General features: G+C 39.5%; 2 protein-coding genes across 12 annotated transcripts in view; both read right to left on the reverse strand.

Annotated features, from left to right (window-relative positions):
• Window positions 1–22,378, reverse strand: part of LOC125466978 (otoancorin-like) — a 193,311-nt gene extending 170,933 nt beyond the window's left edge. For all 5 annotated transcript variants that reach the window (XM_048562225.2, XM_048562230.2, XM_048562228.2 and 2 more), the window contains exon 1: window positions 18,041–22,378. The gene's annotated coding sequence lies outside the window, so the exon portion shown is untranslated. The remainder of the gene's footprint in view (window positions 1–18,040) is intronic.
• Window positions 22,379–22,496: 118 nt separating this feature from the next.
• Window positions 22,497–25,853, reverse strand: part of LOC125466979 (opioid-binding protein/cell adhesion molecule homolog) — a 918,931-nt gene continuing 915,574 nt past the window's right edge. For all 7 annotated transcript variants that reach the window (XM_048562240.2, XM_059639054.1, XM_059639056.1 and 4 more), the window contains one exon: window positions 22,497–23,616. In XM_048562240.2, coding sequence (XP_048418197.1) covers window positions 23,513–23,616 — 104 coding nt within the window. In that variant the 3' untranslated portion in view covers window positions 22,497–23,512. The remainder of the gene's footprint in view (window positions 23,617–25,853) is intronic.

Below are 25,853 nucleotides of genomic sequence, written 5' to 3' on the forward strand. Positions count from 1 at the left end.
ATCCCCTTGTTTGCAACCACAGGGAATGTCAAATTTCAATGTGTTTGTTTTTACCCTGTACAAGGACTGGATGGAACTATTTTATTACCTTATGTACATGCATAAAGATTTTTTTGTGGATAAAGTGTAAGTGTCTCAAGTGGAGTTGAGATTGAGCGATGAAAAATTGTTCCAAAGTATAAATACTGACAAAGAATCACAGGAATGTTCAGAGCTGTGAGAGCTGCTACAAGCAACTGAAAGAAACTGAAAGATAAACAAAGAATCAGCCACAGCTGAAACATTAGTTAAGACACAACAAATATAACACCCCCTCTCCTAAGCCCTCTCACAAATAAAGAAGATATGAAGCCAAGTTTCACATTATCTATGCACTCGGCCAAATTAACGAAACAGCAACAGATCTGCGGCACAAGTCAGGGCAACTAAGCACAGCTATGCTTTACCACTTTGGGAAGAGGCTGATTCAAAGTGTGTTCCACTTTAAGTCTTTCTGAAGAGCAGAGCAAATTGTTATGACTATTCCTTGGACAAGCGTCTCCCCAGTTTGTTGTAATTCCAGACAGGGCATGGCAAAATCATTACATTATTGGGTGAGGAGGGAGGAACTGTCTCCCCTCGTTTCATCAAACACAACTTGCCACACCGCAGTTGCTGTGCAAAGAAGTTAACTTAAAACAGGGAGTGTTTCCCTTTTGGATACCTTGTCAAGTTCCAGTACATTAATATTTTAAAAGGAGCCGTGGTATCGAGGCATTCCTGGTTTAATGAAAATTTGAGTCTATCAGTTGCTACAACACAAGGAAGACTGATAAAACACAATACACACAAAAAAACACTGATTAGCAAAGAAAATGGAGGAAACACAGCAATTTTTAAACAAAATATATGTACAAGACACTATCTTTGGCTTGTCTTTGAGGATTATGTTGTTGGTAAATTGGTTGGTTTAGATAGCGCTGCAGAAAGTTATCTGTTTCCTTTTCTAATAGTAGTTTTGCTGACTCATGATTGTTGACTATGAGAGAGAAGTTTTTAGTTTACTGCAAGCAAATGGGAATGCAATGGAAGTTCTTCAGGCATGACCTTTGCAGTAAACACCAGGTGATGGAACTAGAGCACCAACGTAGAAATAAGATTCAAGTTCAGTTGCTTTTTCAAAATCCCTTTTCTTGTATCTGCCTGGAAGTGGAAGGCACAAATATGTCTTTCTTCCAGGCAGCATTTTTAGAACTTCCTTCATCTGGGATACAACTCATGGGAGGTGGATTCTGCTGTGGTGGTATTCAGACTCCAGCATTTCTGCAACCACAGGAGATTACATTTCAATTCTTATGTCAAAGTTCTTCCTTTGAAGTTTATTTGTTTGAGGTTTTTGACATGCTCCAAGTGCAATATTCCGAAGTCTCTGTCAGGAACAAGTGTAATCCACACAATTTTTTTCTTGTCAGTCAGCTCTTTTATAAAATTGTTTTAGCAACCGAAAAAAAAATGTTTCACTTGAAACCTCAGTATGTCAGTAAGTAATTTAGGGTTCATGATCCACTACCATGACAGAATAGACTGTAGTCCTAAAGGTACACAATTCAAACTGCAGGTGTATGCAACTTGCGAATGGTACATGTTTGATTTTAGGACCCAATATTTAAACAGAGACCACTAATTAATGTCTGACATCATGAACATAACTTACAGAATCCTATGAATTTTCTGAAATAAATGAAAAAAAGGTCAGATTGTATTCGGCATAAGAGATCCTATGACAAGAGCACACTGACTGAGGGAGGAAATGCCTTCTCTCAGGAAAGCTTTTGGTATGTAGGTAAATTCTTATATTGTCACTTAGCAGGTGGAGCACCTTCAGTGCAGAACTGACCTGATTTTCCATCATGTTAAAATATATTCCAGGCCAAAAGGACGGCCCAATTATAGACAAAGGGCAGAACACTGTAGAGGATATCTTGTAGAGATGAAGAAGCCATGATTCATGAGAGCCTTCAGTTGATATCTCTGCATTGCCAACATGACATCTTGCAGTTGATTCAATCCATATTCTTGTGTGCAAGTTCATCAGTTCTTTTTTTGTCACTGCTGTTCCTGGTATTTGCAAGAAAGCGAAATAATTTACACACAAGCGTAAAGATAGAATGAAGTACAAGAAATAATGTTGGCCATTAGAGAGATGTCACCTGAAGACTTTGATCAATCACTCTACTCTATACAATAGGTTGATTCAGTCAGGTTGACATGTGATGCGTGGTTTGTGACTGTTGGTCTGTGGCAGAAGGTAAATATCAAGTTAACGTAAAATATTAGATGGACACTGATACATCTTGCAACATCATGACTTTCACAGCTCTGGAACTGATGCCACAATGTGTGTGGTGACAGGACAGACTACTCTGCAAGTCGAAAGCAATGGGAAAAATGAAGTTCTGGAGGTCTAGATTATAGATGGCAATCAAAACTTACTTCTGACAGCTAAAGCAAAGTCTAAATCTAAACCTCAAAGTACAAAGAAAAGGTTTGCAATGTTTTGCAGGACATTAAACTATTGGCCGCAGAAGCAGCAATGCACTCACCAACAAATATAAAAGCAATGCAATGATGTGTCGAACTTGTCAAATATTCAGCGAAATTCTTCCCAACTGATCATTGTAATGCAAACTGCTATGCTAACTCGTGTCCAAGAATATACAATGGAATTAAGATACGGCATAAGAGGCATCAGTTACTACAATCAAGCAACCCTAGGGCTGTAACACGATAGTGTAAATTATGACATCACACTGTAGTGTGATGCCAGTGGGATATGACTTGGAACAACTCGCATGCAACAAGAATAGCCAGATACATTTGAATCAAGGATATTTTAATAAATGAATCAGCGCTATGTTCACATTCAAAAAGAGTGCCTGTCTTTATTTGTGAGCATTTTCAACCGAACCCACATGGAAGAGACAAAGTGACAGTCAAATGTGACCACAAACCTCTTCAAAGTATTTTCTTGAAGGTGATACAACTTGCTACAAGATTCTTTAAAGAATGTTGCTCAAGTTCAGAGATGCTATCTGATCATGACAGACAAGCAAAGGAAGCTGTTCATTGCAGATGCGCTGTCAAGAGCAGCACTCCTGGTGGAGAAAGTATTGGATGCCATGACAGAGTGTAAAGTCTTCCAGGCACCACGTGAAGCAGCAGCTCAACATGCTCTCGAACTCATCAATTCATCAGAGACTCAAAATCTATTAGATGAATGTTTTGCTCAAGTCAAGTGAATTACCAAACAAATGCAACTCTTCAAGTGATGCAAGAGATAGTGATGAAAGGATTGCTCAAAGCATGAAGGAAACACTTGATGCTATAACAGCATATTTCAAAAACAGAGATAAATCAACAACCCAAGTTAGCATATTTTAACAAGGAAACAGAGTCAATGTCCCAAATAGCCCAGTCAGGGCCAGAAACATTTTTCTTGGCATTGATTGGATTAAAACCTACCTACGTACCTTTCGAGTGATAATGGGAACTGCAGATGCTGGAGAATCCAAGATAATGAAATGTGAGGCTGGATGAACACAGCAGGCCCAGCAGCATCTCAGGTGCACAAAAGCTGACGTTTCGGGCCTAGACCCTTCATCAGAGAGGGGGATGGGGTGGGAGTTCTGGAATAAATAGGGAGGGAGGGGGAGGCGGACCGAAGATGGAGAGAAAAGAAGATAGGTGGAGAGGAGAGTATAGGTGGGGAGGTAGGGAGGGGATAGGTCAGTCCAGGGAAGACGGACAGGTCAAGGAGGTGGGATGAGGTTGGTAGGTAGGAGATGGAGGTGCAGCTTAGGGTGGGAGGAAGGGATGGGTGAGAGGAACAACAGGTTAGGGAGGCAGAGACAGGTTGGACTGGTTATGGGATGCAGTGGGTGGAGGGGAAGAGCTGGGCTGGTTGTGTGGTGCAGTGGGGGGAGGGGATGAACTGGGCTGGTTTTGGGATGCGGTGGGGGAAGGGGTGATTTTGAAGCTGGTGAAGTCCACATTGATACCATTGGGCTGCAGGGTTCCCAAGCGGAATATGAGTTGCTGTTCCTGCAACCTTCGGGTGGCATCATTGTGGCACAATGCGGCCTCTGCTGCATCTGCTCCCACGATGAGGCATTCCACTCCCGCACATCCCAGATGTCCAAGTTCTTCAAGGACCTCAACTTTCCCCCCACAGTGGTCGAGAACGCCCTTGACTGCATCTCCCGCATTTCCCGCAACACATCCCTCACACCCCGCCCCCGCCACAACCGCCCAAAGAGGATCCCCCTCGTTCTCACACACCACCCCACCAACCTCCGGATACAACGCATCATTCTTCGACACTTCCGCCATCAACAATCCAACCCCACCACCCAAGACATTTTTCCATCCCCACCCCTGTCTGCTTTCTGGAGAGACCACTCTCTCCGTGACTCCCTTGTTCGCTCCACACTGCCCTCCAACCCCACCACACCCAGCACCTTCCCCTGCCACCGCAGGAAATGCTGCACTTGCCCCCAGACCTCCTCCCTCACCCCTATACAAGGCCCCAAGATGACTTTCCATATTAAGCAGAGGTTCACCTGCACATCTGCCATTGTGGTATACTGTATCCACTGTACCCAGTGTGGCTGCCTCTACATTGGAGAAACCAGGCAGAGGCTTGGGGACCGCTTTGCAGAACACCTCCGCTCGGTTCGCAATAAACAACTGCACCTCTCAGTCATGAACCATTTCAACTACCCCTCCCATTCTTTAGATGACATGTCCATCATGGGCCTCCTGCAGTGCCACAATGATGCTACCCGATGGTTGCAGGAACAGCAACTCATATTCCGCTTGGGAACCCTACAGCCCAATGGTATCAATGTGGACTTCACCAGCTTCAAAATCTCCCCTTCCCCCACCGCATCCCAAAACCAGTCCAGTTCGTCCCCTCCCCCCACTGCACCACACAACCAGCCCAGCCCAGCTCTTCCCCTCCACCCACTGCATCCCAAAACCAGTCCAACCTGTCTCTGCCTCCCTAACCTGTTCTTCCTCTCACCCATCCCTTCCTCCCACCCTAAGCCGCACCTCCATCTCCTACCTACTAACCTCATCCCACCTTCTTGACCTGTCCGTCTTCCCTGGACTGGCCTTTCCTCTCCCTACCTCCCCACCTATACTCTCCTCTCCACCTATCTTCTTTTCTCTCCATCTTCGGTCCGCCTCCTCCTCTCTCCCTATTTATTCCAGAACCCTCACCCCATTCCCCTCTCTGATGAAGGGTCTAGGCCCGAAACGTCAACTTTTGTGCTCCTGAGATGCTGCTGGGCCTACTGTGTTCATCCAGCCTCACATTTCATTATCTACGTAACTTAGATATTCTTTGTGCTGGAGGTTCCTGAATAAGGACCTCTTATTATTATGAGGGGCTGTGTGAAGTGGTCGGATGGCATCCAGGGAGGGGATGTGGAATGAAGTGTCTTTTCTGGCTGGGTCAGGGCCTTAAGTTGATCGCTTGATGTCTTAGATTTCTTTTGGGTCAGTCTACCAAAGGGGGAGGTGTAAGGGCTGGGGAAAATTACTGATGTCAGATCTGGTGAGGGAGGGGTTAATTCGCTGAAGGGAGATTTGCCCGTGCCAGGACAGGGGTCAGGCTGGGCTGACAGGGTGGCAAAAGGTGTTAGGTCTGAGGGATCAAGTCGATGGTTTGGTAAGCCAGATTTGGATGGGGATGAAGGCAGATGGTTGAGGCCAGATCCAGAGAGATTAATCTGGTGGCAGGAAGCATTAGTTGCGGATGGAATTAGTCATTTCAAGTTGGGGTTGGTGGTGTGGTAGTGTACAAATTGAGTTGGTGGGGAGTAATCAAGCGTCTGAGGGTTGTTTGGAATTGGGGAAGGTGTAGTCAGAGGATTCAGTGGTAAATCTGGGGTTTCAGCTTAATCATTATCGAGGAATGAAATAAGGTTTTGATCCTCTAACATTTCTTGGGTAAATTATCTCAGACGAACCTTGTAAATTCTCTGAATTTAATGGAATTTTTCAGAGGGTTCCAGACGCATGAGAAGTGTCCATTGTCCATTTTTTGGACAATTCTCATGGAATCAGCTGCATCAGAGACATCACATATTACTGGCATTCAACTCCAGTCTAGACAGCTTCAACAAATCTCTGCCCATTTGGATACCAGAGTCATCGTCTCAAAGGAGGTGAGAAGACAAATGCTAAACTCATTTCGTGCAAGCCACCAATAAATTTATGTCAAGTGTGGGGGAGATAAGCGATGTGGTCTATTGGCCAATCATGAACAACAAAGTCAAAGACATCAGCTAATCCAGTCCCTGTATGATGACCAAACTTAATTGTTGACACTGAGCACCCCAGACAGACCACGAATGTTGCTGGGAGTAGATCTCTTCACTTCTGCAGGAAATTATTGTGGTGTTACTATAGGCTTCTATTCTGAGTACTGTGAGGTGAATGAGTTGACTTCAATGATAATCAATGAGGTTGTCCAATGCTTCAAAGTGCACTAAAGCCATCAAGGCATTCCCAACTTTATGTTGAATGATGATGGCCCTCAATTTGAGTAAAGAATTCTGCTTCTTCATAAAGGATTGCAAAATTCAACACCATACATCATCTCCACATTAACCCCAGTTATGATTGGTGCCAGTTTATCCAGTGTCTCAAATGGGCAAAGGAGCTGTTCAGTGCCACTCATTTTACTTTAGAAATGGATGTGCCCCTTTCATTCTGGTTGATTTTTGCTATATTTGTTACCCATTCAAGACATTCTTTTTTATTATTCAAGGGACTTTAAGATTACAACATTGAAGAAGTGTTGGATGAGGTTCCAGTTTTAGCTGTACAATGTACAAAAAGAAAAATATCGAGGCAATTGCTTGCAGCTTGTTGTTTCATGTTATTGTTAATGCAAACGGAGAGCCCAAATCCTCTCACCTGGTTGGAATCTCAAATTTTGACCCAGACCGAGCAAGATGTTGCCTATTTAGTTCAATGCAATTTTTCAGGCCTGACTGCTGATGCAAGCTCCATTTTGACTCAGTGTGTAGCAACCCTTGCAGAGAGCAGCATGAAGATTCTTATTAGAAACCACGTCACTTTTTTTGACACCAGCTGATAAGAAACAAAATCTAAAGGTCCATGGCTTCTTCAACAAGCAAAAAAGCAAAGTTGTGTGTGTGTGACAGGGAGGGCAGCAGATTGGCTGTTGAAGGGTATAGGTGGCTTGTGTGGGGAGTAGGGTGCTTAGTGGAGGATAAGATAGGATGGAATTTGATTGCATGGGTAGCACAGGTGAGGAGATTAGACAATGCTGGCAATAGAGCATAAGATTGGTTTGGTTGCTGGGTATCAGTGGAAGGCAGGGTCAGGTGCTAGTGTGTTGTGGAAGATGTTGGGGGTCATTTGTGTGACTGGGGTTGGGGTTTAGTGGAGTTGTTATGTCAGAGTCAGTTCAGGTTTTAATCCTGTTACTTCTCCTGGGTAACTACCCATGAAGGTAACCCGGAATCCTCTGAACGTTTTGACTCTAACTTTCTGGGCCATTGCCCCATTGTCATTATGTTGGGACTTCCAAGAAGTCCTGTCTCACATCTTTCAGTCTCTGTCCCATCTTCATTTATCTGGAGATCACAAGATCTGGTTGATTGTTTGAAACCTATACCCAGTGTTGAATTGATGATACTAAATTCGAATGAGTTTGTATCATCCACTTACATAAATATAGCTTTGTCTGGGGTTGTCTAAGTAACACTCCTAATTTTGATGTTAGCACAACTGCAACTTCACCTACACTGTAAGGATTAAAAGTAAAGTTTATGAAAGCTTCTATATATGGTTCTGACATCTTAAAGATTAAAGTGTTTTGACCACCAGTATGAAATAGAACCAAGGAAATGAAAGAGCGTTTAGTGGTCTCAGTTCATTGTGTAAAATGGGCAGCTAATTTTGTTTTATCTTCAATCTGTAATTACACATTTAGGTTGATATCAATGCAAAACTGCTTATGTATGTGAATAGGCCAAAAGAATGAATAGTCGGAATCAGATTCACACATCATCGCATCAGTAAATATGTACTCCACTCCTGTCTTGAAGAAATGTTCCATTTTATTTCGTACATATTTCAAAATTTATACACAATCGAGAGGTTTCATATATTAGCAGTAACTACAATATAGCAGCCACAAAGTGGGAGATGGGGGAAGAAAAGAAAAATACATATATGTAGAAATTTCCTCACCAGATCTTACCAAATGAGTGAAATGCAGTAAATCATCTTATAAATTTGCACTGGATCAAAGACTGTAGAGCATATGGAAGTATATGACATCCATTTATAGATAGGTTGCAATGAATTCTCATAACACACTCAGTTTTTATTTCCCCATGGAAGGAACAACACAACCACCAACAACGAGCCACTTGACACAAGTTTCCTAAGCGGTACGATGCACAGAAGCAGCCACTGAAAATAGTCAGAATCACATCCTGAAAACTGAGTGCCTTATTAGAAAAATTAACATGTGCAACGTTACAGGAGTTGGTGGTGCACCTCGGCAAAGGGCCTATCTGTGAACCCTCCTTTAAACAAAGTAAGCCCATCCCTTGCAAAATGGCATGCACCTTACAAATGTAACTAGATTCACCCAATCATCCTGAGTTTTATAAAAAAAAAGCAATTAAGAGAAAGGAAAAGAAAAAAGTCCCTTCAGGAAATGACATATTTATTATAAGGTTGGTTATTGTATGGCAATTACACTGCATCCTTATTAAAACATACACTAACACGGCTACAGTAATATTAACAGCAGTACACCTGTCACACAGAGGAGACAATTAAGCATTATTTTACAGAAGAGAGGCTTTATGTAGCATACTTCAGCAATCGGAAAACATTAGACTTTTTAAATACATTACAAGAAGACTGTCTCGAATCTCAGTAAAAATTCCACTGTATAACACAGGATTATTTTCTTAATTCTGTGCCCAATACAGAACTGTGATGACATTAATATACAAAATAGAACCACAATAGCAAATTTAGACCATCATATTGCGACACAATGGAATTTCCTTCAAAGACAATATCATAAAACACATCAGGTTTAAATTAGTTTAACCATAGCGACAATATGAATTGAATATTGAAAACTTAACTTCTTGACATTGTAATCTGAATGTCGGTGAGGTATCATTGGCGATGGTAACACTGCAGATGATTGAAACCCAGGTTGAAGTAGCTGACATAATTGTCAATAGCACTTAAGAAATTGTCACAACATATTGTAATAATCAAAATGTGGTCTTCTAGCAGTTACGAAAGTCAGATACATTATGATTTAAGAACCCCTCATCTTAAATAATTAATAATCTTTTTACATTTATACACCTTTTTTAAAGGAAGAATTTCAGGTGGTAGATTTTTGCACATAAAGCGTTTTTATTTAATCCTTTTCTAGCTTTTTACTGTCACACAATTTAAATTTGAATTTTTCAGTGTACCGAGCAAGCTAACATATTTTATCATATATATATATTTAAAAATCCTGTCTATATTTTAACTTGCATGCAATTATAAAGGGTCAGCTTTGTGTTTAGATGGATGATTAGTTATGAATATGCTGCTGCCGTAAATTTGCTTGTGAAGTTATAGAAAAAATTGCACACACTATATGGATTCTACCCGTCTGGGGAATCATTATCTAATGTCCACTGTGATCAAGCAGATTGGAGACATACAGCTGCTGTAATGTGTAGAGAGGTGAATACTGGAATGTGGATAGTTACTTTGCAATAGTTAAATTCATTTTATTGCTTTTCGTTTCTAAATGATCAAAAGGGGCTTTTGCTGTCAGATCATGTGCCTTGCGCAATGAGCAGTGGTTAACAACGGGATATAAATTGTTGCTGCCCCATCCCCTAAATCTTTCAAACATTTAACACAGGGAAAATTGTAGGGCAAGGAGTCTATAGACTGGTAGGTACATGGCCCCCACAGCACATTGTATTTTGATTGGCACCAATATGGATTGCTAGCTGAATTCTTGTTGCAGGCTATTGTTGTGATTGCATAAATCTCAAAACAATCTTGATGCCAGAGTCAATTTTACTTGTCACTTGCTGAAAGAACCAAACACTTCAATGGAAATTCAGGTAGGATTTAGGTAGTCCTATTCCTAAGTAAATCAGAATCCCCAGATTGTGTTATTTCTCTTCAGTGTGTCTCTCGTCACAATATATCATGCACTGAATGTCTGGTGTTGTTAGGAGAGGGTAATCTTTTGTAACGTAGAAATAAAGCCTTCGCCACACAAACAGAATATTTCCACCCTGCAAAGGCTGAAATGCAGCCAGAGCAACAAGTCATCAAGCCTGTTCATGTCACTGTTATCATTTCCATTAGAACAGCATAACTGTGTTAATAAACATTATGGGTGCAGTGGAGTTTTCATCCATTTCAGGGGTAAGCAGAGAAATGCCATTTAAATATGTGGGTGTTGTTACAGTGGGGAATCCGAGATTGATGCCTGAGCACTGAAGCCAAGCACAAAAGCACTTAAAGTCATCAAAAAACTGAAGGATTATACTACATGAGGATTTTCTAGCACGATAAAGCTGGAGAATAAATCATAGAATACTGGAAAAGCGTTATCTGAAGGATGTTACCAATATAAAAGTAAATGTTAAAAAATATATTCTGGTTACTGTATGTTTTCTCTGACTCATATCAAATGGCTGTTACTTTAAAGCATAGATGGGCAACCTCTGCAAGAAAATACTGTGCACAATTTCCATCTAGTTGCTGCTGATTTATGGCTAGAAACAGGGCAGCAGCAGAAATAAAGTCACACAGAGGATTTGCGGTAGTGGCTTACTGTAGGTTTTATGGTCAGAGTTCATGCGAGGAACAGGCAGGGCCTCATTAATAAAACAAGTCAGGCACAGATGAAGAAGTTAGGGCCCTAACACTATTTTTGTCTCTGCCATCATTGTCAGGCAGCTACCTCTAGCAGCATTTACCAAGATATGGAGCTGCTGTGGAATAAAGCTAGGAACCAGTCTGGCATATAGATGTTCTACACCTTCATACTCTGGCCTCTTCCTTATCCCAATGCTTTCACACAGTGCTCTCCCAGGCCAAGACCAGCAAGCTCAGCTTCCTTGCTGGATTTGGTCCTTCCACCTCCACTGTTGCTGTGCACACCTCACACCACAAATTGTCAAGATGTCAGGATGGAGCAAAATTTACGCTAGAAACTGCCACTTCATTGTTAATGAGGCCTAATCACAAAAACTGAAAGTTTCAGGCGGGTAAGTAGGATGTTTAATGTAATGGACACAAAGATTGTCCTCGATTGTGAAGTGAGTTGGTGATTATTTTTAAACATGTCTGTTCACACAAAATGCACACAAATCACCTCATTATTTAGTAGCACTAATAATATATCTGGAGCATGTTTTTTTTTTAAAATCCCAGTTGGAAAATTTTAACATTTTATTGTCATTTAATCTCCAATGTTGTTATTTTCCTTTGTCAGCCTTTTCAATCCTTCTGCATCTCCTCTGGGTTTTAATTGACTTCTATCTAATTGACCCTTATTCCTTTTCCGAACTCTGCAGCTACATTTCTAAATTCATTTCTTAATCATTTTGAAATCACTTTCAAGAGATAGGTACATTATGTAGACCAGGCTGCGCATTCCAGTAACTGGCTGAGTGCCGACAACCCTCATAGGCTGTTCTTCAGCAGGGTAAAATGTCTTGTTGGCAGCAATGGAGTTGATGTGCCAAGATGAGTCTTCTCATCTTTGGCAGCGCAGCAACAGGGTTTAGGATATAAATGTGTACTGGGAATGGGGAAGTTTGGGGAGAATCAAAAATCTGTTGTATTACTTGCATCTCCTGTAATGAGCAAAAGTGATAAATTAATAACACTGCTCAGCAGAGGCAAAAAATCAAAACTAGTAGGGATTTCTAAACCTTCGTACCTATTTTGAACCAATTACCCACGTTGGTGGTTAAGAATGCAATCAAGCACAAATCAACATATTTACATGGTATGCTGAGCCATGTGATGTTCCTCAGTACAAGGAAGAATGCCTTCCTACAAGTGAAAAATTGAATCATGAAATTTCTTGACAGAGATAGCTCATCAGTTGGAGCTATCTAAGCTTCCTGAGATAGCTTTCTGGCTATTCCACTGTAACAGTTAGCTTTGGAAACATTTACATGAAAGGCTTGTCATGTGCAATTTCTGGACAATTATTTCTTTTTAAGAAAGAACACAACAGAGTTTAATAATCCCTGGGGAAGATTCTCCTTATGAGCGGCATGTAGCGAAACTGCAAAAATGCTCTTGGGAAACTTGTTTTCAATTTCAATGCATTTATGCATAATTAATTTTCCCTTAACTGCCCCTTTCTCTCATAATATTGTCTAAGCTGAAGGCATGCAGAAGATTTTAAAACCATGTTCTGCTCCATTACAACGAATTGTATTATAAAGTAGTACATTTGGTATTTTGGGGGTGCACGTTTCAGGTGAATAATATGACAAAGAGTAGACTGCATTATTTAACAAGTAAAATTACAAATCAATAGACAGGAGAATATGTTCTCCCTAAAGTGCTACATGTGTCAGATCAATCCATTTGAAAAGTTATGATATAATTTGTCAGCACAAACTGGGAAAACTAGAAATGTACTCTACAGTCAATTCCAATTTATGCCAAAGTGAATCAATTCTGCCTTTTCCAATTAAACAACTGCTGTCAGATAACATCTAATGAGTCCATTAAACTATTTGCAACAGATAAATAACAGAGATTAAAATCAGTACTTGCAAATGAAAGAAACCTACAGATGTAATTCCTCAATGAACATGTTCCCTGGTTCCTAGTCAAAGTTACAGAACATGTTCAGCCGTACTGAAGCAAAATTAGCATTATAAATAACAGAGAGTAATCAAATTTGTTGCAGAAATGTGATAAAATCTCATACTTGAGCATTCTGAGCAAACTGACCTGCTATAAATCAGATAGATATATTGACAGCCAGGGTGGAAGACCTAAGACACTGACGTCAACGTAAATCATAGGCTTGACATTCTATTGCGAGTTTGTGCAGAAAGTCCAATTCTTAATGCACTGCAGGCAAAATCACCACAACAGCCAAGGCAAAGTTATAAAGAATACTAGATATATCTCTTAATGCCTTTAACTAAGCCCACTTGACAGAATTTTTTAAAAAAGCATTAAGAGCCAAAAGAACAACACTAGCAATTAGAAACAAAAACAGAACCTGAAGGCTCACTGGACCCTTAACATTATCTCTGATTTCTCTTGCCAATCGTTGGCACACTTGTTGATCTTTTCCAACAATTTCTGTTTTTGTTTAAAAAGAAAACATTCTTGGGATATTGGCAATATTAACTGATAAGACTACCACTTGTTTTCATCCTTAACTGCCCCATGAGAAAGTGGGGCTGTACTACTTTTTGAACTGGTGGAGTCTACATGGTGCAGGTACACCCACAGTGCAGCCGGAATGAAAGTCCCAAAGGAAGCATTTTGATTTATTGATAGCAAAGGAACAACAATACTGTTCCACATCAGTGACTTGACTAGGATGTTGCAGTTGGTGGTATTCCCATGCATCTTCTGCTGTTGATCTATTGAATGGAGGTGAAAGTTTAGGATGATGGACGGGTCTTAGATCACTGTTTCCCCAGTGGCTTTGACCTGGATGTTCTGTAGCTTCTTGAGTGTTGTTGGGTCTGCACTCATCCAGGCAAGTGGGCAGTATTCCACCACACTTTCGATCTGTGCCTTGTTAGTGGAGGACAGACAGTGGGGAACTGGTTTACTTGCTACTGAATGCCCAGCTTCCGATCTGCTGTTATAGCCAAACATGTCCATTCCAGTTTAGTTACTGCGAGTTGAATGTGGGACATTCAACAATGGTGTTGCCACTGAATGTTAAAGATAATGGTTGGATTATATCTTGCTGAGAATGGTCAATGTCTGGCACTTAAATGGCATGCATGGTGCTTGCCAAAGTGTAACACAAGCCTAACTGTTGTTCAGTACTTTTCGCTGCTGATCTTAAAAATTTAAGAAGAACATCAGGGATTATGTTACAACCTAAAATCACTAAAATTCTGAGGGGACAATATATGTCAGAGTGATAATTTCACTTCCTAGTATCTTTCTTTCTCCTTTTGCTATTTTCAGTTTTTGCAATTGGTTATTGACTCCAGGAATACCTGTCATAACACAATGTCTATGTACAAAATTCCTGGCTATATGTAATGAACAATGAATACAAAACAGCCACCTCATCAAGCGCTTCACAAAATATGTATAAATCTATAGAAGAAGTTTGAACATACAAGGCTGAAGTTGAATTCTTCCTCATCATCAAGAGAAGCAGAGCTAAAATTGGTCATGTCTAATGATGTTAATTAGTCCAGGCAGTTTTATTCAAGTTGCCATATTATAAATACTGTTTGCAGCTTATTGTATTGGTAACTAATGGGACAACATAATTCAAAGATGAAAGATTACGGTATAATGACAGTAGTTGTTCTTCAATAATCTATAATTGATGACTGGGAAATACGATGTTCAAAATTCTATTTATTATAATGTTCAGCTGACACTATCTTGTGGAACAACACAATCTGTTAATCATGCTGTTGATGGATAGGAGAAAAGGAAAGAAATTACTGAATTAGACTAACTGCCTTATGAAAGAGCTCCAGTAAACAGAAGCTTTGGAAGAGAGGAGTGGTCTGAAAGAATAGAATCCCACCAGTTTTTTTGTACCAAATACAATATTACAGCAGCTCTACTTCTGGTGCAAAATTATGGCCTTCGATTTAAAGGTTAACTTATGAGATCAGACCAGGCATACTGTGAAGTTTCTACTGACAAAAGATAATTGATTCAAAAATACCAGAACAATTATATATATTCAGGTAATGGCCAACACCAGAGTTTGTTTCAAAACAGTGATAAAGTTGATGTGTGTTGTTCATTCTGTAATGCTATCTAAATCATGAACTGTGATGCTGCCCATAACATCCTTCAGACAATGGCCATGATTTTTACACAGAGTTGGGAGCCCCACACACCAGTTAGAAAGTCGAGGAAAGACTGCCTTTGCTAGGTCTGGATGCCATGAACTGTACCTGATCTCCTTCAACTAATTGCCTACAGTTGTATCTGCCACTCCTCGGAGGCTGAATGTTCCATCTCTAATGGCTCCAGGCCAATCAGAGAGAACACAGCTGTTCAATCCAAGCAGCACAAACAAAGTTGTGGCTCCTGTTGGTATTACAACAGCTCCCAGGCTGGCCACAATGGAGGAGAGCTGGTGCGCAGGTAAAATTGGTCGGGGCTCACCAGAACCAAATTGTCAGAAACTGGCAAGAGCAGGGGCACAGTCTTCCACTTGCGGGAGTTCTTCTTAGGCCACAATTGTGCCTGATTGGGGTGGAACATTGGTTGTTAACTTTGTTCAGCTTCAACAATAGTTAAGTTTACTTTAAAGAAAAGTTATCCATCATGTAATATTTTCCAAGGTATCTCTTTGTCTTTATCACTTTCCCACACACATCCTCCACAGTATCTGTCATCACATCTGTGATACATTCCCAGAAATTAGATGTTATTCTTTGTCTCACACACACCAGATTTTTAGGCGTTACCTACATTACACATACTTATTGTCATTTTCTTGAATAGAATTAATAAATTGACCAAACATACCTCACAGCTAACAGAACTACAATGGCATCATCACATATTAATTCTATGGATTCTAACAATTGCCTTACTATCTGTGCTGACAAAGGAAAAGTAGAATTAAAATGGAAACCAAATTACCCAAACTGCATCAAATGTCTTAAAGGTACGCAGGAGAGATTACAGGCAGCAATCATAGTTAATATGTTGACTATAAAGCTGCTCACATTTCAGTGTGTGGTGCCATTTGAATGGGTTGCCTGGTGATCATTTCCTGTCTCAAGACTCTTGGCTCTTATCACAGTAATTGGCAGAATGACAATTAAAGGATGTCATCGGGCACACAAAGAGGATGCGATTTCGAAAGAATGTGCTCATGAAGAACATCAAAACAAACGAAAGCAGTCCTATCCAGAGTCTAACCTTTGTTTACTGAAACTGTGTTTGTCCTGTATGCTTCTGTTCAATCCTCTGTTTTGGTTTCAAGAGGATGTAAAATCAGTTTTCATCAATTATGTTAACTAGGGTGACAAATCAATTTGGAAAGTGGTTTCAATAAGTAATGCAGCTAAGTTTATTTATTTTATAATATGCATTATTGCTGTCTCACAACTAAAATGTATAATTCATATTGTGCTATGCCACCTGTCAAGCAAATCAATACATTGATGGCAAAATGTTATTAAAACTGTTGAGAATTTTTTGAGTTTACTTAGAGAAGTAGGTTTTTACATATATTTGCATCTGTATAATTTTGTCTATAATGTAGATCTCTTTAGTTAGTTCGAAAATGTATATTCAAGTTATATGATTAATAAAAATGAGTATGCTAATACAGGCAAAAAAGTTCATGACATTGTGTTTTATAATTTTGATGGCAATATTATTAAAGATCTTGACTACATGGCTCCCTTTCTGTAACATATTAAAAGGGTGGAATTTAGATTAGTGCTTGGGGTGAGAATATGATATTTTGCAGGCAAAAAAAAACTGTATTTGTAAAACTTGGATATGATTTGCCACTGCTTATTTTATCAGTGGCACAGTTCAATGTTGAGATATTCTGATAAATACAGGAACAATAAGTCCGTTGATGCTAACCAACATTTTGACCAATGTTGCAAAGAATCTGGTTCGAACATCTTACTGAAGTATTACACAAAGAAGGATGGAAATAACACTATCAAGAAAGTTTGGTAGCTTTGAATTTTTAAAGCAGGTATTTCCACAATATGCTGAGGTTTTAATTTCCCTAACTTTGTCACTTAGCATTATGTGTATAATTGTTCTTTCAACCCTCGCCACTCTACAATTAATATGAATTGTCAACTTCACACAGTGAAAGCATTTATGTTGGGGCATACACAGTCAATGAGAAGAAATTTTTACAATTGGTCTGGTGCCAGGTTTGTCAACGTGCACATCACACAAATGGCACAACTGTCACATGAAAGGGCTGGGCTGGAATATTTTGTGCAATGGATTAATAAATGGAGAATATCAGACTGACCATCATACAATTAAAGGATGTCATTATGCACACCAAGAGGATGCAATTTCGAAAAACAACGATTAAGAAACCAGCAGAGCAGAGAGAAAAAAAAATGACACTTTACAGAACCCCTTTTCAACACATAACAATAAACCTTCATGTGTACAATTTATATTGGAGCTTGGCGTAACTTAGCAAGTAATAAGCGCTTTATGTTTGAATTATGGAACTATTGCGTGGAAACTTTTAGAAGCAATTCCATGTATCGGTCCAGAACTAAATTGCAGCCACTTCTGCTATTCCTGCTATCATCAACATTGCCAATTGTTTCACTTTTGTGAAATAAATAATCAACCACAAGCAAGGTCACTTAATCAGGCTCAGGATTCAATTTTACCTCTTAATTTTAGAAACTGAGGGCATTCCCACTCACAACTACATCTATCAGACTGTAGATATACATGATCAGGCTTCAAAGCTCCTTGCGAATGCAGGTTTTCTGTTTCTCTGAGCACACCTGCTTGTTGTTTACCCAGCACAAATTGAACAAAACACAGATCTGAAATGCTAATTGATCAGATGCTAGTTGTAGCAATGAATTGTACAATATGTTTACGAAGCCATTACATATTATAGAGAGAGAGAGAAAAAAATCTTCATCTCAATTAGATACTGGATCAATTCTAACAACTCTTAAAGTCATATTAAACAGAGCGAGGAATGAAACCATAAGCTTCCAATGCTACAAGTTACCAATAAAAACACACACACCTGATAAAGCACCTGAAGGTTCCCCAGTAGGTGTGCTGATATTCAAGCTGCCTTTAGCTTCCTTACATATTATACATAGTCATCCTTTTGAGAGAATGTAGGGAGCATCTGATTAGGTTGACTCGTTGTGTACTTTGCTTCTTTTTTAATGGCACAATATGATCTCCACTTCCTATTTCTTCACAGGAGTCTAAATAACACTTGGCACTGATCCAGATTTAAATTCAGTTTTGGTTGAGTGCGCAGGAGTGAGAGTTACAAACTCACTCGTCAATCCAGAAATGATACCCATGCTTCTTTCAACTGAAAGGTCTCATTTTAATCACATTGGCTGCCTTTTTGCCCTACCTGGGTAGCAAATACACTGGCTTGTGTCTGAGGATGAGCGGCAGGATCAGAAACCATAATGTCTTCATCATTAGCATGGGGGAATGTTTATACCAGAGGAGGACCAAATTTTGCTTGTATGGACCTCAGGAATGACATTTCTACTCCCTCTTTTCCCAAGAACAGTGGTAAAACAATGCTAAAAAAAAACACCTTTTGGGCCTCTTCTTACTTGGACATGTATCTCTGGTAGGAAACTCATGGTTATTATCACATTCAATTCTTGATAATACTGTCACTTGATAAGCAGAAGAAGGATTGAGCCAACTCAGTACAGATGTCATTTCTGGCTGGTCAGTTCACTCAGCATCTCCAAGGCAGGAGCATAATATGGGATGTGAAATACCCATCTGCTTGACTTCCATTGAGCTGGTTCAATGAAAAATTTGCAGTCTAGAACAGGTGCTTAAGAATCCTTGTCAAAGACTTTGTTTTCACAAAAAACAATTCCTAATTTGCAATATTCTCAGAAATACAACTAAAGTCTGTGAGGCAAATTAAGAATGGTAGTCATAAAAGTAAATAAGTTAATTTTCAAAAATGAAAACGAGGGAGATTATTTTGTTTGTTATTTAGATGAAAATTTTCAGAATCTCCATTGCCCAAGCTGATTTTCTTTACATCAGCCTCTCCTCCTCTGACAAGTTGTCTTCCTTTCAGTGTTGAAGATGCTGAGCTGAACAATTTCACTGCTGCAACAGATCTTCAACAGCTCACTGTTGCTCGTGTAAGCCTAAATCTGTCAGCAGCCTATTCAAACTTGGAGGGCATTATGGAAGAAACTGATTCAGCTATCACTTTTCAGCAAATGTCACAAGGTAATAGCCATGAATGAGAAGGCCCTCTAAACTGCTCCTCAAAAGTCAAGTGCATTGAGGCAAATTCCAGTGCTGGACAAGATTGGACAATCAACGAGAGATTCAGAGTTTTACCATGGATGTTTTGTCATCTGTACGACTCAATGCAAGACAGGGCAGTGCTTTTCTCTGCTATATTGTACAAATTCAACAACTTCTTGCATAATTGAAGTTGAGGTTGATGTGCTGTTGTTATATGAATATCTTTGGGACATAGTCATCTCTACAGTTACAGATTCTGTCCAAGCCAACTGCTAAGCCAAAGTTGATGAAAAGCTATAAAAACAGAGATATTTGTCACTTGTACATTCGTACACAAGAATCCCAACAATCGCAAGGAATTACTTTAGGAAGAAGATTGGGACTCTCAAGCTTGAAGAAATGTCCACAACTGCTCTGGTTTCATGTCTGAATCAAGTGGAACTTAAACTCTATCTGACACAGATACAACTGAGAATAATTTTCAACCAAATCAGATGCACGTGACAAAATTAAAGAACCTAGGCCAACAATTTTTCAGCAGTGAATCAAATAGATGAATACTTGATCTATTGTACCACCATCTCTATAAAATTTCTGGCATTTTATTTCAATTGCTAGTATTAGAGCTAATTTATAAAAGTTTTTGCCTTCTTCCTAGATTGCTTTGTCTGCTTTTTGTCAACAGGCTATGTCAACAACTGATGGATCTCGTTCTAAAAATCATCCAAATATTCACAATATATTAATCCACCATGGAGGATATAACAGTATGCATTTCCAAAACTGTGTTAAAATTTTATAATTTCTTTGACAAGTAGAAAAGCATAATTGAAATTTCATGCCATGCACTGTAAGGTGTTATACTTGAGAAAAAAAAATCAACGTTATTACTTTGAGGGTCACTGTACTAAAAGCAAAACGCAATAAATATAACAAATGAAAGGGGCACAGTAGACAAGTATGATGAAAAATTGAAGAAGATGGATGGATATTTTGCTCCCGAAATCCTCTTGGAAACAGTTCATAGGATCACCAAAGTAGATGAGAGTTAGAAGTAGATTTCCTAAAACTCCAGATTCAGAAGACCCTAAATAATTGACTGAGTCACAGTGGCTGCAAGAATTCTCATCCTTTGTTCCAAAAATACATCAACTCCGCTCAACAACATCTCGCTGAGGGATTACGTGTTCGGCTGAACAGTGACTGATTCCATTACAGGCTCCTTTGTTAAAATGGCTAAAATTTATATTTTGAATGCTGCTGAAAATAATCATAGCTGAATTTGGTTGAGAGTTCATGGTCACACATACCAAAAGATAACTGCAGCTGATGAAGAGGTTCCTTGTGAACATGAACTCCATTTACTCATCTTGAACCAGTCATGCCAGCAATAAGGCAATGTTATGTTGAGTCCAATGAAAGGCCTCTACATTCATAGACAAAAGCTGCTTTCTTCCAAATGATCTCCAAGTGCTGACATTATTGAAGTTGAAGAGAATCCAAATTATATGCTGAAAGCACATATACGAATTAAATTCTTCATTTTCTAAAGGCACCATGGATTAATCAGAGCAAAGTCAATATCTGTGGCTGGAAAATTCTTAATCCCAATTTACTATCGCTGAAAAGAATTGTCAGGACATTTGACCAAAGAAAGCATAGGTACTCAGCAGTATGCATAACTTCCCTATGGAATCTCTTTATTTACCAAGTGGCTGTGACAGGGGCAGGGAAGCTTATGTGTAGGTTGCATTTTTAGCAGGGATACAGTTGGGGAGAGGGTTAGGGTGCTGTTTTTGGAGTGTAGGACAATGTCAAAAACAGGAAAAGCAGAAAAGTTATGAAACAACTTACCAAAAAACAGCTGATTAGTCTGCCAACTTCCTTTATTTCATTCTGCGGACATAATTTCCACATGTGCCTTTTTCCTAAGTGTTTCATAATCTGAGTGTTCCCTTTTCTGTTGCTGTGAAAAGCCATTTGATATGTGACAAAAACATGTCTGTGGCCCTGAAATTCAAAGTTAAATGCCTTCTTTCTCACAAAACTGAAGCAAGTAATATCAGAGATTAGTGATAATTGGATCTTGTATTGGAATTTCACGAGCAATTTTGATATGGTTTCAAATGCCTTCATGACACTGAAAGAACCAAATTAATAAATTTAATTTATGTTTGGCAACCTTAGAATCATTTTTGCAAGCAAATTTAAATACACATTGTCATTCCTGTGCAGTGCCTGTTTTATTCTGTAAGTTTGATGTTGTTCCTTCTCAAGACAGCTTCAGATTAAATGTAGTCAAAACTGATACTGTTTGGATTAGCTCCCATGTGAAACTTTCCAACTCAAAAAAGGTGTACGAGAGACTGAAATTTGATGGATAAAATATTTGTTAATTCCATTTCTTTTCTTATGAACTTTAAATACATGGATAAAATTTGTTGAACAGATCTGTTTTGCACTTCAGAAGCAAGCACCCTGTCCTTCAGCTAATTGTTTAAATTAGGGTGGTTTAAAGCATTGTGGGAGGCATACAATATGTTCGGAGTTCCAATCCCGACAATGGAGGAAACTCCACATCATTTGAACTTAAAATAAACTTGCTAGTTCCTAGCGATTGCACAATTCCCCAAAATTGTATCTGTTATCCCAAAGGGTAAACTAAGTTCTTGCATGATTTCTCAAGCATGCAACCAGATTATTCCATAAGAGTGCCTCAGGTTTGGAACTTAAGGCAAAAATAAATGATTTCATTCGATATCTTAATTTGCTCAATTGGAAAACAAAATAGCCACAGGAATATTGTTCCAGAATAACATGAGGAAGAAAGACCCTTCCTCCCTCATCCCCAACTGTTCCTGGCACTACCATGATTCCCATTTCTGACTTAATCTTTTTCAACACTGGTATCCGATGGATAGCTCTATGAAACAATAGCAGTTAAAAGGAATAAAACTGCTCAAGGTAATTACATATGAGCTAGTTATGGGAAGAACTTTGTGAGCTAGCAGACTATAAGTGGCTGCCTGAGGCTTTCTGAATGAAACACTTCCTCTACTGTTAAACCAACAGATTCTCAAACACCGAAAAATAAACAAATATGCCTTGAAATTTACAGTAAACAATAATAAAGTTCTGAAGTGAAAGACACATGTCATTAATTTCTAAAATTGTTTGAGCTAACTTCCGCGGCAAAGAAAAGTTAGAACAAAATCTCACATAGCCAGATATAGTTTTTCATGGGTATCATTGTATACATTTAATTTGTTCTTATCGAAATGCATCATGCTAACAAAATAGAAGGGATACTGCAGCTTTAAGCAACCATATGGCTTCCCTTTTCAGAAACTAGTAACATATAAACTAGGAGACACCAAATACACAGGACGCTGAACAGACCTTCCGAGAGTGCCTTCCAAATGGCTCTCTCTTTTTCTTGTGATTTGTTGTTAGTTTTGGCCCAGTTCCACTGCAGTACAAGAAAAGCCTTCAGCGAATCTCATCAGTATGTTGGACTCAAAGTGCAGAAATATGGTTATGTGCACACATAATACACAATCAAAAGGAAACTGAAGAGTTATATATTTACCTTAACGTACATGACATATACAATTGCATTAGTTTTCCACAATTTATATATGATGGCGATAGTCAACATGGGCCTAAATGTTAGTGAGAAATACGTCTGGAATAGAATTGTTCTAAGATAAAGATCCTTAAACTTTAATGTACAACTGCCCCTTTTGTTATACATGTGTAGCTTCTCTGTTAGATGTTTGCTTAGCCAGCCAATGGGCTACAATCCACCTGTTAATTAGCCAATGGTCTACAGGCATATTACATTATTTATCTGGTAGCCTACAAATAGTATACAGGTAAATTATATCATCCACCCAGTAAAACCACAGACAGCTTTACGTATGTGAGGGAAAGGTTAATGGCGTGTACCTGCATAAATAAACATCATTAAAAGCATAAAATATGTAAACACTACATCAGCTAAAACATGGAAGATTAAAAAGTGGAAAATCAACAGGAAGTAAACTAACAGTTTTGACAGCAATTATGCACCAGCGCCCTGCAGCCAACAGAGGGGAAATACCAGTATGGACTCACAAAAACAAATACTCGTCAGCACAGAACCTATACGCGATGTTTTACAGCCTGTGCACAACCTGTGCAGGATAAAGTTTATTTGTTCTGTTCGGGTTAGAGGCAGTGCGCTGTTCAATGGCGCAGTGCCACGTCAAAATTTGAAGAGGAAGTGGACGAAGAGTATCACCAGTAGCCATCGTGAAGCAGTCATTCCTCCAGAAGCACGGTTGTTCCCATCAAGCACTGCTCCTGGACCTAGAAATGGACAAGCACATATAACCAGTTTAGTGATGCAAATCAGGTTTGAAGCTCACTGTGCTGTGCATTGTAGCTTATATTGTCTCTGAAATACTTCTGAGAAGTGTTTGAAACCTTTGAAGCCACTGCATATTAAGAGAAAGTATTCCCTGTCTAGACCACTGCCTTTCACCTCAACAATAACACTAAGTTCCAGATTTCTCTGTAACGATCTTAAATTCAATGAATTTGAATTCATGTCCCTCATTTACATTTACAACAATTTGGCGTTAGGTTTGTCAGCAAAGTGTAAATCAATAGCAATGAAGGAAGTGAGGGATTAAAAGGCGGGAAGAGTGAATGGTATTTTTCAAATTTTTCTACTCTTCAGAAGTTGATTAGCTGCAATGGTCTTTAACTGATTCTTTAAAATTTCTGACTTAATGAGAATGCCTGAAGTACATACACTGAACTTTTGCATTGATAAAATAGCCAGTGATCTGCTGGGAGATAGTAGGAACTGCTATGATGCTGGAGAATCTGAGATAACAAGGTGTAGAGCTGGATGAACACTGCAGGCCAAGCAGCATCAGAGGAGCAGGAAGGTTGACTTTTTGAACCTAGGCCCTTCTTTAGAAACATCAGGCTTCCTGCTCCTCTGATGCTGCTTGGCCTGCAGTGTTCATCCAGCTCTACACCTTGTTATCTCAGTGATCTGTTGGGAGTTGCGTTGAAGCAGTGTGGTCTGTATTTTTGTATGTGGTGGACAGTACAGAATCTTGAAGGATACATTTGAAATTTAAATCCATATTTCCAATCATTTTGATAGGTGTTCATGGCAACAAATCTTGATGTTTTTAATAATCCAGTCAGAACAGCCTTTTCCAAGTCTTTAGATTTGCGAAATTCAAAACAGATGGACCAGCAAATAAGTTACTTTTATTGTAAAGCACAGGTTTTCAGGGTCTAGGCAGATTAAGTTTAAACTACTTTCAAATTGGGAAAAAGGGAAAGCCACTTATGATGTAATCCATACTGTTGTGAACCTAACTGTGCAGATTGGTTTAGCTCAATTGGCTGGATGGCTAATTTGTGAAGGAGCACAATGCCAACAATATGGGTTCAGTTTTCCACTTAGACTAAGGTTAAAATAAGGGCTCTCCTTCACAACTTCTCTCCCTTTGCCTGAGGTGTGGTAGCCCTAAGGTTAATTCACTGCTCATTATCCCTCTCTCTAGCAAGAAAGGAAGACTATGGTGACTTGACATAGCAAATTGGGGAACCAGTTTGTTCCTTAGACATGGTTTCCCTTATGGAGGCAAGCCGATAACTCATATAAAGTTGGTGATCTTGTAATGTCTCTAAATTTTATTTGCTGGCATTTCCAAAGGAAAGCACAAAGAAGTTGAAGCTTATTTTTGGTGCAGTGTCAAAAAGGTTTCATTGCATTAGCCACATTTTAAATTCTGGGTCCAACAGTGTTTGACATTGGGCTGAATTTTGTCAAACACAACAAAGTGTCTATTCCAGGGAGGTTCTATCTATGAACTCCAGTCAAGTATCTCATGCAATTTTTGGCTGCTGATCTAGGCGTCATACCCCCCTGGTGCATGCTAGCATTTTTGTGCATCCACAATGGCGGAGATATTTTTCCACAGTTTGGATCTGCTGTGATATAGACCATTAGCCCCGTATTTAAAATGCAGCTGTGCACCAGGTCAAAGGCTGCAAACCAGGAATGGCCATTGGCAGACTGTTACTGCACAATTCTAAATGACACAGCTGGGAAAGGGAAGGTGGAGTCCCAGCCTTGCCTGTAGGGATCTGGGGGTCCCAACTGATGGGGTAATGGAGAGAAGGATTGTTGTCTTCTCTCAGTCGGCAAATATATGGCTGAGGTTGCCACCCAGGGAAGTGCAGTTTCCATGGTCTGTCGAAATGTCCTGTGATGCAGGAGCAGGCTAATGGTCTTCTGTGCACCCTGAGTGTTAGTATCGCCATATTCATTCTGTTATCTCACACTCATTCCAATTCGGCCATTGGATTTGATTTGTCTGCCACTCTCTCTGCCACTCTTGATGGATGCAACACCTCTGTTTAATCACTCTTATCCACTGTAACATCACCAACCCACAGCTGCTGTACTTCCTACTCACTCACTTGGGACACCCTGACACTGTTCCTGCACGAGTACTAACAGCTGTGCCACTTTCGTCGAGTTGAGTAGTTCTTTGGTCTCCTTCCAGGAGAACACA

Source organism: Stegostoma tigrinum, chromosome 32 (genome assembly GCF_030684315.1).
Source record: "Stegostoma tigrinum isolate sSteTig4 chromosome 32, sSteTig4.hap1, whole genome shotgun sequence".
NCBI lineage: Eukaryota > Metazoa > Chordata > Chondrichthyes > Orectolobiformes > Stegostomatidae > Stegostoma > Stegostoma tigrinum.